Genomic DNA, 16,273 nt, shown 5'->3' with positions numbered 1-16,273 from the left:
ATATTTATATATATATATATATATATATATATATATATTTATATATGTATATACATATATATATATAAATAATATAGAAACATATTCAACATGAAAACATATTTTATCTCGTGATTTAAGAGTTGGATCAAATAATATTATAAACAAATAATAAGAATAACATCCCTAATAAATACAAAGGCTCTTTCAATTTTCATAATATCAGCCAACATATTGTATAACCTCGTTCCGAAAGTTTCTGATGTAAATCAAAAGCTTTTGAGTGATGTACTCGTTAAAATAATAATAAATTTACTTATCGTTTCAAAATTAGAGTGCTTTCCTGAAATATGAAAATGTGGGTAAAAAAAGAAAATGTATTATTCCATTGTCAATCCTAAGGAAGATAAAAACATTTCAATGTTCTGCCAACAAAACTGAGATCAGGATTTAAATTCCGAGAGAGAAATAGTATAATGGTGTATTGTTTAAAGGATGCTACATTTTTATAACAAGGACTTGTAACCTTGTTCCCTAAGGGGAGACAGGTCTCATTTGAGACAGGAAAAAATTCTAGCCGAAAGGGTAAATGTGAACAGTTTTCATTTTTAAGTAAAATATATATGTAGGTAGGTAGGTAGGGACATAACGGCGTTTTTATATATTTTTATTTACTTATTTTATAAATACTTTATTTCATATTTTTTTCATAAAGTACCTACCTACACTTCGATTATTATTTAGCAGTATAAATATGAACGAATTGAAAATAGCATTGTATTGTACGATGTGAAAACACGCAAAAATTAATATAAATTATCTTACAAATCCATATATGAAACTTTGAAATATTCACAGGGATGAAAACAGTAAAGGTTTTTTATTTTTATTTATTTCACCAATCGAACATCTATCGCACATCGTTTTGCCGTGCATATGTTTTTTTATAAATATTCAGGGTTTTTTTTCCTTGTAACTGCGAACACTACAATCTTTATTTATATAATTCGTTAAAATTATGGGAAAAGTTGCTTTAAATTTTATTTACTTAAGTGATATTTGGATATAATTTGTTTAAGTAAAAAGCTTGACATGAAGTGAGTTCTGGGACCTTATTTGTTTAAAAAAAACCCTTTTTATATTTATGTATGATATAAATCATAGGTAGAATGGTGAATGTTACACGTGTGTAAAATGGTCACTTAACTAGCCTATGACAGCTCAAAAGCCCTGTTAATATCCAGATTTTTTTTTTCTTTATTTAAGTATGTTGAGATGTCAAAATATAAAATTAACTCTTAATTGGAGAAACCCCGATTTATGAACATGGATTAGACACAATCAAAATGTAAGGAAAAAAATATTTAAAATTAAGAGATCATTAATTTATACGCAAAAAAAAACAAGAAAGCCGACACAATGATTGTTTTACTTGTAATTTAAAATTGACTTAACCTAAGTGCTAAAACCCAAAGTATTTCCCCTACTTAGACTTTTACCAACCCTCAATTATAGGGACTGTGTCACTCGAGAAACAACACATTATTTTTGTACAAATACTCGAAATCTTATGCAAATAATTTTAAAAATCTTCTGAGGGAACCTTACTTGGTGATTCTTCACCACTCTCTAAACTGTTTGAACAATATCTGATTATTTTTAAAAAGCTTCAAAGAAAGAAAGAAAACAAAAGCGAATTATTTCAACCAATTATGCGTTCATTCAATTAATATAATTTTATTTATTGATTTGGCGTTTAATTTGCAGAACTCCATTTTAATTGAAGTATTAATTTTTAAATCAAACAAAGATTTATTGAGCCTACGAACTTGTATTTTATTTAAAAAAAACACATAAAAATCAATATTGTGACAATTGTTTCGCCTAGTTATGGCGTTTTAAAACGAATGTTTGAAAATGCCATCACTAGGCGAAACAATTATCGCAGTATTAATTTTTATGTGTTTTTTTTAAATAAAATACAACTTAGTAGACTCAAAAAATCTATGTTTGATTTAAAAATTAATAGATACATATAATTGTATTTATTGTTTTGACATGATGAAATTGTAAAAAAAAAACACTTTTTTGTTACGACTTGATCTGTATTTATATTATTTTATGACTAGTTTCGGGAGCTATGCTTCCATCTTCAGTTTAAATTTAAACCTGATACCCAGATTTCTGAACGAGTATTTTGACACACTCAAAATATGATTAGTTAAGCTTTCATCCGAATATAATGAGTTTGGCGTTATTATTAATTTAAAATACTAACTTAATGATTGAGTTTACGACGCAAACTTTTACAAAGTTTTCCCTTTCATTAAGAGCAGTGGTTCCCAACCTATGATACGCGTACCTGCGGTGGTACGCGAGTGGATAGTTGGTGGTATACGAAAAATCATCAGTTATGTAACATAAAAAATATTAAAAAATCTGACATAAAAATATCATTAGATTCAAGTTTTGTACTGGCATTTTACAGAATATAATAACAATAATGTAATTTTTTCCACATGAATTTTATTTGACCAGCAACCGGGTTTCGTCGTAACCGACATCATCAGACTGAATTGAGGCTAGATAAAATTCTATGTTTAAATTGAATGAGTTTAGGTTTTGTATTATAATACTTAATTAAATGTAAGTTATGGTAAAGGTTTTAGGCATGATTTGATATAATTTTATCTTAGAAATGGATTTTGTATGTGAATTTAATTCCTAAAGAAAATTCTATAAAATATCATTCAAATTATAATGTTATTAATATATTTTCTATTAATATCAGTAATTTTTGGAAAAAATTGCCTGCGGCGCATTTAATTTTTTTATACGAATAATTTACTTTAATTCGATTTATTTTTTTTAATAAAATTTAGTTGTTAGTAAATACTTCTTAACATTTTGGTTTTGAATTTAAACAAGAAATGAACTTCGGCACCTTTTCATTTTAAAAAAAATAATGATAAAAAGTCAAAATATTTATCAGAAAATACAAAACTTTTGGTATTTTTTTAAACTTAAATATATTAAGTTTTGGGAAATAAAGTCACCATATAAAATTCATGATGCAAATAGAGTAACAAATTTATCAAAAAATGCATTCATTTTTACGAAGTGGTATAATTAAGCGTTAGTTTACCAAGTAGTGCGCCAGCCAAAAAAGGTTGAGAAACGCAGTATAAGATTGAACTTTATCAAGAAATCTTGTTATACTTTAAAATATTATATTATAAAATACCAACATTTATAATTTGATATTGTATTTTATTAAGGGTAAGGTATAAAGTTTGCGAACAAGTCCTGTTTGCGTTATATAATATAGATACAGCGAAATTGCCCAAGGATATGACTACAAACGTAAAAGCTCCTTTAAAGAAAATCAATTTGACTTTACGAAATTTATGTCTGGGTATTAATTTATTATTAACTTATGACTTCACCCGGCTGCACCCCTTATTATTAAAAGGAATAACCCGCAAAGCCTCTAATAAGTAAAAAAAAATATTAAAAAATCCTAATCTAGGATTGTTTAAAGTTCAAAATATAAACGCTTATTACTTTTAAATATAATACAGTAAACGATAAAATAATGAGTTTTAAAAAAGGCAAAACTAGCATTGCTCTACTTTAAGGTGCTTGTCTGCGGGTAGGATAGTAAGGATAGGGAAGGTAAATGTGACAAATACATCCCAAACACGCAGACCAAATGAAAATAAATATTTTGATTTATGCTTTGTTTGTATTTGATTTTTTATTGCTTTATTTATATTCTAAGTACGATTAAAATACAATTAGTATTAATTTGGTATTTTTGTTAAATTATCCCATCTTCAAGTTATAAACTTATGTTTAAAAATCCGACGTTTTTCTTTTTATCTAGCTATACCAGGCAACGCGTTGCTATGGTTCAGTCTGGTTAAGTGTTGAGTCAACGTTGTGTCGAAATTTCAAAGCAATCGGTGGATGATGATGATTTAAGATTGATTTTGAACGAACCAAGATTTTCATTTTTATCTTTATAGATATGCATATTTCAGAATATGGAAGGCTTATGACCTGTTATAGGCTGGTTAAGTGATCACTTAACACATGTGCAACATTAACCATTCTACCCGTAATTGACAACCACACCACGCAATTTTTTCTCAAATTCCTACATATATCATTAATCTCATGACACTGTACATATGAGTTCATAAGAGCCTTCTATGTTGGGTTAACGGAGATTTTATTTAGTGGAGACCCTTCTTTATGGATGTATGCAAGATCCTAACCAGTTTTTGTTTTTGGTGAATGGTGAATGGTGAGTGTTGCACATGTAACCAGCCTATGACAGGTCATAAACCCTGTGAATATCCAGATATTCTTCTTTATAGGTACCTATATATTGAGATGTCAAAAATGTAAAAATAACTGCTATAGAGAGAAATAATAAGTATTTGGACACACTTAAAATGTTTGGAAAACAATATTTCTTAAAACTGAATCGTCACCATACTCACGTTATAATTAAACAATTTTTTTCCTTGCTTTTCAAACGACCCTAATTTTGTTTTTTCTTTTTCTTCCAGGTTTTATGCCGCTGGATTCTCAGTGTGAAGAAGAATTATCGTCCCGTAAAGTACCACAATTGGAGACACGCTCTTAACGTAGCCCAAACCATGTTTGCAATGTTGAAAACAGGAAAAATGGAGAGGTAAAATACGATTAGAGAAAGGACTGAAGTAATGATCCAGAATGATCCCAGAGTCAGTTCGTAATGCCTTTTTGCAAAATCCTTTTAAAAATATTACATTGTACTCAAAATTTAAGTTTGTATTTTACAAAAACCACAATACTAAAATGTGTGTGAATATAATCCAGGATTCAGACCTTACATACTAATATAAGAGTTTCTGCTTAGTAAAAAAGCTTCTTTACATCTCACCAATAGATGTCTCTAGTGAAGTTCTAGTGATTCAAGAACAAAGTTTCTAAATTGGTTCATATATATAGAACTTCCAAGAATTTGAATAGTGTGGTTGTCAATAATGGGTAGAATTGGTGAATGTTACACGTGTGTAAAGTGATCAGTTAAACCAGCCTATGACGGTCGTCAGCCCCGTAAATGCCCAGACTTCCATATTCTTCTTCATCTTTGATGATATGTCAAAAAATAATATACTAAAATGAGTTTAAATTTTTATTATATTTGAGTAATAGATTCGACAGTCACTGTGTGGTAATATATATTTTTTATTTATTTATTTTCTGCATTTTACCAAGAAAATTTGCAGCAAAACGTTGTATGAATGCTTTTTTCATGAAATCATTTATTTTAAATACGTTTTATTTCACAAATATGGTGAATCATTAAAAATGTTAAAAATCACAATATTGTAATGCAATCGAAAACGGTAAAAATTATTGATAGAAATTCAAATGGTGATATAAGGAAAGAATGCAAGGCATAAGTATAAGCACTATCGATAAAACTAAGAAAGGTATGTTGAGATGGTTTTGGCATATGAATCGAATTAGTGAGGAAAGGATAATAAAAATAAATTTATGGGGCAAGTGAGATTGGTAATATTAACAGAAGAGGAAACCTCGGAATGATTTTTATTTCAAATATTTAAAAATGGTCTGGACATAAGTCGGAATAATCTACGGGAAGTAGGAGGAGATTCATGAATGTGGAAGAGGCGAAGATATTTTTAGTGATTTTCTCTCCCTCCATTCGTTCTATATGTCCGTGCCACCTTTAAGAACTTTTCTTTATCCTTTAAATTATTCCTAGTTCATCATTGATGCCTAAACGCTCCGTTTTTTATACTAATTTTTAATACTACAACTCTACAAGCCAATTTTCGAGGAAAGCTTAGTATTATCAAATACTTGGTTAGGTCAGGAATCAAAATAATCAGCGGGTATGTCCACCTCGTCGTGTAATGGTCAGCATGTTTAGCTACCGTGCTACAGGTCCCGGGTTCGATTCCCAGGGGGGTGAAAATAAAATTAGTAATTTTACACCGTAATATTTATTAAATATTACCCTGGACTGGTTCCTGAAGCGCAAGAATGACCACCTTGCCTTCATGCAAGTTATGATCAAGATAACACAGCGTCAATTCTATGCAGTGCCCTATGCACCATTGGGTGCGGATAAGGGTTATAAGTAAGTAAAGTAATATTCGAGGAAATGCCTGAATGTGAAAGAAGCGAATATTGTTTGCAAAGAAAGAGTAGTGTGGCGTTGTGTTTCCTCTGCCTACCTCTACGGGGAAGAAGCGTGATATTTAGTTAGTTAGTTAGTTATGCATATTATATTTTGTATCGCCGCTCCTACGTTAGAGAATAAATTTCGCGGGAGATTTGTCTGAAAATGAAATATCATTAACAAAAGTTTCGCAGAGAAAAAGCTCTTGAAAATGCGCTCCCGGCAAAAGCAATTTCAGACTTCGCTCTGTAAATAATAGGTATTTTATTCAGAACGAGTTTTCAGGTCAAATTTCAAATTTGTTTGCAAGAACGAAAAGTTAAGATGCAATGCTAGCTCGTATTTGAACGCTTTTGAGCGAGATCTATCAAAATGATACACAGAAATGCTGCTCTATTATTCCTTTAAACAGAGTTATTCGCCGAATGGCGAATTAGTTTTCGACAAGATCTCTGCACGCATTATGCTTCTGTTTTTCAGCTTACAAGTTCTCGAAAAAGCTTAGATACTGATCATTACAACTCTAAAGCCATTCAAAAGGCAGCTGATGAAAAAAGCTCTTAATTGTCATTTTCTATGTCCTGCCTAATGGCTGCGAATGCTCAATTTAGTGAGATGATATTTTTTATATCCAATATTAATTGGAATTTAGAAAAAAAATGTGTGTTAGAATAATTACAGTACAAATATGACATAAGGTACTCAAATAACATCCTTATTTGCTGTATATATATATATGTATATATATATATATATATATATATATATATATATATATATATATATATATATATATATATATATATATATATATATATATATATATATATATATATATATTTATACATATATATATATTATATATATATATATATATATATATATATATATATATATATATATATATATATATATATATATATATATATATATATATTTAAATAAATATATATGTGTGTGTGTGTGTGTGTGTATAGAATAAACAATAAAGTAAAACGCTCTAATTGATGATAAATACAATTTAATTTTTAAAAGTTGAAGCGATGATATTGTTCCATTTTTATAACATCCTACAAAAAAATCCGCACATATGTATGCACCATTAGATACAAAAGTATTTTAACATGAATATAAAAAACGTCAGATTTCGGGGTTTACCAACAATTACTCTTCGACAACAGGCAGCACTTTCTTAAATTTCATATTTATGAAGCAATGCAATGCACAACGAATTGCCTCTCCAACGCGAAGCATCATTCTTCCAGATTACCCTTGAATCTTCCAGGATCTATTCTGTTTCCAGGTTCATGTCAGATCTGGAGATTCTCGGTCTGCTGGTGGCATGCCTGTGCCACGACCTGGACCACAGGGGCACCAACAACGCCTTCCAAACCAAGACGGAGAGCCCCCTGGCCATACTCTACACCACCTCTACCATGGAACACCACCACTTCGACCAGTGCGTCATGATCCTCAACAGCGAGAGTAATAATATCTTCCAGGTAATAGAAATACCAGCGCCAGTATTACAAATGGATGTTTTCAAGAAAAAAATTATAAACAACATTTGGATTGTGTCCAAATACTTGTGTAAAGTGATCACATAAAAAAACCAGCCCGTGACGGTCGTCAGCCCCGTAAATGCCCAGACTTCCAAAGTAGCTTAAATTTATAAAATCTGAACCGTCTTTGGAAGTGCATGACTGATTAACTGATCACCTTGCCTTTATGTATCTTTTTAATTATTATAAAATTATAATTATTAATGTATTATTTAAAAAAAAGTATCCTAGTATCTAACATTTTGAGTGTGTCCAAATACTTGTGTAAAGTGATCACATAAAAAACCAGCCTATGACGGTCGTCAGCCCCGTAAATGCCCAGACTTCCATATTCTTCTTCATCTTTTATGAGATGTCAATAAATAACACAAAAACGTTTTATATATAAACAGCACTGTGAGTATTACAGAATACTTATTCACAAATCTGAGTTTCTCTCCTTTTTATTGAGTATTTTTTGCAGTTTTGACATCTCAACAAAGATGAAGAAGAATATGGATCATAGATGGCTGTTGTCATATAGAGATTGATCATATATTTGAGAAACTTCCATAATTTGAGTAGGGTGATTGTCAATCACGGGTAGTGTCTTAACTGAGATGATGATGGAAATGTAACGTTTTAGTGAGGACCTCCACAAATGTTTTCATTGACAGATGAAAATACAAATTCAGTTTGTATTTTCGGTTGCTGATGATAACATCTGTAGTTATCGAAACTGGTCGTGTTTACATTTATAATTTTTTTAAATATCTTTTTTACTTTTTGATTTCTCAAGTAAGCTTATATTGCATTTAGTATACAAACTAATATGTTTACACTTAACTTAACATCTTATGTATGTATTTACATCTTTTTACATTTTGGGTATTCTTCTAACCCTTATCCGCACCCCAATGGTGCATAGGGCACTGTATCGTATAAGCAGTGCTATCTTGATCGTTAAATACACGAAGGAAAGGTGATCAGCCTTCCGCTTCAGGTATCAATGCAGGATCATATTATGTAAATAAATATTAGACTGAAAAATCACAAACATTTATTTTGACCCTCTTGGGAATCGAACCCGGGACCTCTAGCATGGTAGCCTAGCGCGCTAACCACTACACTATGGAGGCGGACAGAGTATTACAAAATACTTATTTACAAATATGGGTTTCTCTCCTTTTTACTGAGTTATTTGTGCAGTTTTGACATCTCAACACAGATAAAGAAGAATGTGGATCAAAGATGGCTGTTGCCATACAGAGATTTATCATATATATGAGAAACTTCCATAATTTGAGTAGGGTGTTTATCAATCATGGGTAGTGTCTTAACTGAGATGATGTTTTTCGTTTTTATGGGGAAAAATATGGAAATTTGACCCTGCCAGGGATTTCGAACTAGTATTTGGCTGGCTGACGTGATCACTTTATACACCTGTGTGACGTTTATCATGCATCGTGTTATTGATCATCTATAATATATTGCGTTAATGTATTAAAGATGTGGGATTTTGACAGATGGTGCCGATTCAATTGAAAATTTGTGTTCAAGTATATAGCTTTCTTCCTATTGGACATGGGTGAGATTCATTCATAATTAGTTCACATATTGGTCAAGAATCGAAAAAAGAAAATAATTTTCAATAATTTGGAGTTATAGGAAACACCAACACTATCGAGCTGATTTTTTTTGAAGGATCGAAAGTATAAAGAACGTGAATAATTCATAGGGTTTTCCAAATTACATCTTATTTATTTTGAAAACCACGTTAACACAACGAATCTGGTTGGGGTTTTTTTTAATTTGGCTTATATTTATAAGGTAGCTGGATTTAATACTCAAAGTGGCTTAAATTTATAAAATCTGAACTGTCTTTGAAAGTGCATGACTGATTAACTGATCACCTTTCCTTTATGTATCTTTTAAAATTATAATTATTAATGTATTATTTTTAAAAAAACCATCCTAGTATCTAGATGAATGCCAAAAAAATCATGGATCCTGCAGAAAAACAACATGATTCGAAGGCATGGCCTAGGTGACGATGTATATGATATAAGGAGCAACAACCTGAGGATGAGAAGAATTGGCCCCAACAGTCTACAAAGACGATAAGTTAGGATGAATCTAAGAACAAGAGAAATATTTAAAGCAGTACCCTGTTCGGATCAACGCAAATAACAAGTGTATTTTTAATATTTTTACTATATTTTATGTTGCAGGCTCTCTCTCCTGTAGATTACAAACACGTCATGAAAGTTGTAGAGACAGCAATACTCTCAACAGATCTCGCTATGTATTTTAAGAAAAGAAGCAAATTTCTGGACCTCACGGATAATGGAGAGTTTGACTGGCAGAGTGAGGACAAGAAAGAGTGTGAGTACCTTAAAAAATTTAAAACAAACTTAAAAACCATCAAGCCGCTTCCCTGCATGTAGTTAGAGAGAAAAGAACGCCACATCGATTTGTCTTTGCCAGCTCCTTCCACATTCATGCATATCTTAATACTTAACATGCTTGAAAACTCCATTTTTGTAAAGTATATACATATACTTACTCCATTTGGACATAGATGCGATTGATTCCAAAATAGTTCACAGATATTTTTAGAAGAGATAGTCAGGAATAAAACTTTCAATATTTTGTTACTTTTATTTGACCAGTTGATCATTGACAATTTAATATAATTTATTTTATCAGATAATGGATTATTCACCCTACATATCACTCACTCCTTTCAAGAACGTCATAAATCAAAAAAGTTTAAAAATATAATACAATGTATTAAAAATAAATATGAAGCCAGTTTTTACTGTGCAACAGATCCTCTTAGGTAAAACCTGAAGGTTTTTTTCTGCATTTGAAAAATATTTAGTGTATTTAAAAAAATTATTAAACAATACCTTTTCTTCAAAATTCAAAAACAACACTTTCTGCCCTGTAGCGGGTAAATATTAAGTTAAACATATATTGCTTTTCCTGGGTTATAGTACATTTTCTGGGCATTCCGAAAACATGCACAACTGAAAATTTACGATTTTTGATTTATGACGTTCTTGGAAGGAGTGAGCTATATGATATATCAATATTAAAGGTGTCTCTACGAGTACTTGAGATGAAAAAGTTATACTTATATATTTAAAAAAGAAACGACAGGTGTTTCATCTCAAGTTGAGAAACCTATAAAATTGATATATCCAATATATAATTGATATAAAATTGGTAAATCCAGTATCTGATAGAATAAATGATAAGTTCGCCTTCCTTTGCTTATATTTCCAACTTATTATTATCATGTAATTGTTCCAGTATTGTGTGGTATGATGATGACAGCGTGTGACGTGTCTGCCATAGCCAAACCCTGGGAAGTGCAACACAAAGTAGCTAAACTTGTAGCAGATGAGTTCTTTGATCAGGGAGATCTGGAGAAACTGCAGCTCAACCAACAGCCGGTGGCTATGATGGACAGGTTAGACATAGAATATAAATATTTTGAAAAAATACACCACATATTCATACAAGTGTCTAATGACCATTTTTTGCGTAACACTCTTTAAAGGAAAATTTATTAAAAATAAAACACTTGTTTAAGACCACTTTTGAGTTTATTAATGTAAACACAAATAGTTTTGAGTTCTTATTGACAGGTGAAAATAAAAATCCAGTTTGTATTTCCACATGTTGATGAGAACATTTGTAGGTCTGGAAACTAGTATTAATATCCATTTATGTATATATTTTTAAATTTTTATTTCTTATGCTAGCTTTTATTTCATTTAGTATACAAACTAATATTTACACTTAATTTAACATTATATGCATTTAAATCTTCTTACAAAACACAAAGCATTTCTTTTTTAATTCATTCAAAAAAATTTCATTCTTCATACATTCGGGCATCTCGTTATTCATTTTTTAACGAAATACAATTTTGCGATTATCTTTTGTTTAACAATCGCAGTCTGATTTTATCCATATTTCTAGTTGCATGTTTACGATTTTTTATTTATTTAAAACTACCTCATTGATAAAATATTTGGTCATTCTATTATTTTTTCATATAAAACATTTTAATATTATATAAAAACAATAAATAACTGTCATTGGCTGGTTTCAATAATCACTTTAGGTAGAGTGCATTATTGAACATCAATATCATCTTTGAATCATTAAATCAAATAACGGAAACTAATGAATTTTTACAAATGTCTAAAAATGCAGACTTTCTATACTGCGGTACACTTTTTGTATATTTATCGTCGCTCAAAATATCATTATTTTTTAATGTATCATATTTTCTTGACAATTTTTATTATCATGTTTACTTTATGTTCATTTCAGGGAGCGGAAAGATGAGCTTCCTCAGATGCAAGTTGGTTTCATCGACGTTATATGTCTTCCTCTTTACAAAGTGCTATCGGATTCATTCCCTTGGATCCTGCCTCTGTACCAAGGAACCGTTCAGAACAGACAGCGCTGGCAGGACTTGGCTGAGAAGGTAGAAATGGGTCTAACGTGGATAGATCATGACACCATCGACAAGCCTGTAGAGGAATTCTCAGGTAAAAACCCTCCTTAACTGTCTTGCATTGTTCATTTAAAAACTAGTGATCGTTTGGATTCGAGAGTACAGTCTGTTCAAAGTTATTTTACCTCTAGTTTTTTTGTAATTTTTTATGCTGCCAAGTAAATATGTAACTAAAAAAACTAGAGGTAAAATAACTGGACTGGTATATCCTATATTGTGGTCAAGTGTCAGGAAGGTGTTCTATCTGAGGAATGTGCTAAGAGGAGAGAAACACGAGGCATTCGATATGTGGATACATCGTAGAATGCTACGCATTCCATGGACCGATATGGTCAGCAACGAAATTGTGCTCCAAAGAGCAAGAGCAGGGAGACAGTTGCTGATTGATATCAAGGTCCGGAAGGTTTCCTATCTGGGAATGTGCTTAGAGGAGATAAGTTCGAGCTTTTGTATCTTATCACAAACGTAAGATAAAAGGTCGACGAGGTGTGGGCAGAAGACAGATCTCCTGGTTTCTAAATATACGAGATTAGACGGAATCAAACTGTTGAGGCGCTGTTTAGAGCTGACAAGACAAAGACAATTGGTCTCAAATTATAGTCAACGTCAGGGGGACCTGACATGACATGAACAGAAGCAGAAGGTGAAGTGTTGGACAATGGACTATGAAAAAAAAGAAACTGTAAAGAAGAGATATATGGAAATTTGATGCTTGGGAAGGATGCTGCGTATAAATGTGAACAACACATGAAATTCTTTTATCCATTGTTTTGAAAATTACAAATTAAGGGGTTACTAAAACTACTGTAATCTTTAAACTGATGCAAGAATGCCATGAATTTTTGACACTTATATTTTAAAGGTTGGTTCTATCCAGAAATTATGTGGGTCTGTCAACAGTGTTACCATATGTGTCAAAACGGAGACTAATTAAGTGATGTGTTCTAAATGCCTTCATCTTAGATGAACTCTGCATTCATGAAATTTGCCTTGTTTTCAAGAACTCTCTGATACTATGAAATTGTGACGCAATGAGGAGATTACAATTTTTGTCACTCATTATATACGCAAGTCTACGATACTAGCCTCGTGGGTTCGATTCCCACCGATTACAAAATAAATTCAAGAAAGATATCTTTTAAATTGGCCTGAGTGTTTGTGATGTATTTTTCACATTTACCTTCCATAACCTTACTTTTCTACCTAAATACAAGCCTCTAAAAGAAGAGAATTTTTTAATACATTTATCGCAATCAAACAAATATTTTTTTCGTTCTAGCTTCTTCTGAAGTCATTAAAGACCTAGAATTTACGGTGACAACATTGAACTGCAGCCATTCTATTGACAAAGAGGAAAAAGAAAGCCAAAATGCAGTTACTGCAGAAACTACTTCGACCCGGCCAAGATTCAACTCTCTCAGGAAAGGAAAATCACTTGGGAAGGCAGTGAAATCGAGACTTTCTAGGTGAAACTCTATTCAAATTATTAAGATTATTAAATTTTACATAAAAATCCATTTCTAAAATAAAAATTATATAAAATCAAACTCAAACCCTAAACATAACTTATACGTAATTATTTTTATAAAACAATATTTAAATTCATTGAATTTAAATTATTTTTCTCAAAATAAAATCATAGTTTTCAACCCTTGCCTTGTTGTGTATAATAAAACCCTTATCCGCACCCCTATGGTGCATAGGGCACTGCTTCATATGAATACAGTGTTATCTTGATCGTTTACACACGAAGGAAAGGTGATCAGCCCTCCGCTTCAGGTACCAGTCCAGGGTAATATTGAATAAATATTACAGTGAAAAAATCACTTATATTTATTTGACCCCCTGGGAATCGAACCCGGGACCTCAAGAACGGTAGCCGAGCGTGCTGACCATTACACTACAGAGGCGGACATGTTGTGTATAAAACATAGAAATTAGTCTAGCCTCCCACCAGTCTGGTGATATCGGCAACGACGAAACCCGGTCACCGGTGAAATAAAATAAATGTGTAAAAATCCATAAAGTTATTATTTTATTTTATTTCTGTATATGGTTAGATACTAACATTTTGAGTGTGTCCAATTACAGGAGTTATTTTCGTATTATTTTTTTTATTTCTTTTATTTTATGAGAAAGCTTAAAATTTGACCAGATAATTTATTCACAACATTTTGAGTGTGTCCAAATTCTTGTTCACAAAATTACACTCGTGTAAAATGATCACTTAAACCAGCCTATGGCGCTCGTCAGCCCCGTAAATGCCCATACTTCCATATTCTTCTTCATCTTTGATGAGATAAATAATATACTAACATAATTAATGATTTGTCAAAATGTTTGACCACGTAGTCAATCCTTTGAATATTAATAATATTATATTGAAATATTAAAAATAATACATGTGTTACAGATCCTTGTATGCTGCTTCATCTGAGAGAAGAAATTCAACAACTAATGATCAGCAACCGAACACGGCGATAGTAGAAGAGATCCCCATAAAAGAGAATCCAATCCCAGTTCAGCCAGTCAAACAAAAACCCACTAAACACAAAAGCAAACTCTGTGAATTGTTGTGACAATTTGAGATAGAAATGCTAGTGGTCATGTAAACCATTCGAGAAGTTTAATTCTTATAGCCAAATGAGGAAACGCGAAGCGAGATTCCATAAACCAAAGAAGTGACCAAATTTTAATAAGAAAACCGGTTCGTGATTTGACGAGGAGTATAAATATTTAGTGAATTCTTACTGTTGGCACTGAAGAAAAATGAGAAAGATATCTCACAGTACCATACAGTATAAATCAATGCAGAATCAACGACGATAAAAGCAACATTAGTATAGTATTTGATTATTATAATGAGAGTATGAACAGAGGCCAAGTCCGAAATTTATAAATAAGTGAAGCATGATAATTAATGGCCGTATAGTTCCATCTATCCACTGTTAGGGATTAATATTTCTCCTTATAATACATAAGCGGGCGGTCGATAGATCTACAAGTATCTGTGATAAGAATCATTGTGAATTAATCGCTTTATTGGGAATGAATTGTGAAAATGACGGTTAAAATAAAAGTAAGAAAGATAAAAACTCGCGTAAAATAATGTTTATTTTCCTTTCTTTTAAGTAATTGTTTTATAATTTATTTAACAGACAAATTTGGAGAAGAGCAACGTAACCATTTTACAAACATAATTTATTATATTTTTAATAGTACCTATAATTAAAATCAAATATTTTTATATGTTAAAACGCAAAACTCTTCAAAAACACATTGGACATGTCGCCCACTACTTTCAACAACGTCATATATATAAAAAAAAAATCGTAATTTTTCAGTTGCGCATGTTTTCGGAATGCCCAGAAAATGTACTATATCCCAGTAAAATCGGCATATTTTAAACTTAATATTTAACCGCTACAGGGCAGAAAGTGTTGTTTTTGCATTTTGAAGAAAAGGTATTGTTTAATTATTTTTTTTTAACTATACTAAATATTTTTCAAATAGAGAAAAAATGTTTAGGTTTTACCTAAAAAGATCTGTTGCATAGTAAAAAGTTCAGTAGGTGGCTTGATATTTATTTTTTAATACATTTTACTATATTTTTTAGCTTTAAAAACGATCTCCTGAAAAATCAAGTTTTTTTATATATGACGTTGTTGAAAAGAGTGAGCGATGTGTGTAAACATTTATTTGACATCTAGATATATAGAGATTGAATTATTTTTAATCCCAGTCATCTCTAAAAAAAAAAACCTTGGTGTAAATAAAACATTAAAATTTAACACAAAGTACTGCTTGATTCTCTTTATTAATTCTGAAATTTGATTGAAGCTAAGAATAAAAATTTCAAAACCAGCTCATAGTTATCAAAATAAAAGAACACTAATTTTATTTATTATTTTTTTTATTCATTTGATATATTAACATTTTTATTTATAACATAATACATTTGAAGAACTTTTATATTTCGATTCGCTGTAAAATAAAATTTGCTGCATATCC

At 30.9% G+C, this 16,273-nt stretch overlaps 1 protein-coding gene across 1 annotated transcript in view; it reads left to right on the top strand.

Annotated features, from left to right (window-relative positions):
- Window positions 1-15,387, top strand: part of LOC148301320 (cGMP-specific 3',5'-cyclic phosphodiesterase-like) — a gene marked incomplete at its 5' end in the record, with an annotated part of 62,617 nt that extends 47,230 nt beyond the window's left edge. Inside the window, 7 exons of the mRNA XM_088273449.1 lie at window positions 4,557-4,681; window positions 7,488-7,686; window positions 9,957-10,110; window positions 11,044-11,203; window positions 12,076-12,296; window positions 13,542-13,728; window positions 14,676-15,387. Of these exons, the coding sequence (XP_088129575.1) occupies window positions 4,557-4,681; window positions 7,488-7,686; window positions 9,957-10,110; window positions 11,044-11,203; window positions 12,076-12,296; window positions 13,542-13,728; window positions 14,676-14,841 (1,212 nt within the window). The remainder of the gene's footprint in view (window positions 1-4,556; window positions 4,682-7,487; window positions 7,687-9,956; window positions 10,111-11,043; window positions 11,204-12,075; window positions 12,297-13,541; window positions 13,729-14,675) is intronic.
- Window positions 15,388-16,273: the final 886 nt, after the last annotated feature.

This window comes from Brachycentrus maculatus, unplaced genomic scaffold (genome assembly GCF_059751285.1).
Source record: "Brachycentrus maculatus isolate JH-2025_06_01 unplaced genomic scaffold, ASM5975128v1 h1tg000577l, whole genome shotgun sequence".
NCBI classification, from domain to species: domain Eukaryota; kingdom Metazoa; phylum Arthropoda; class Insecta; order Trichoptera; family Brachycentridae; genus Brachycentrus; species Brachycentrus maculatus.
The sequence above is the reverse complement of the archived record's forward strand: the minus strand, read 5'-3'. Positions and strand labels throughout refer to the sequence as shown.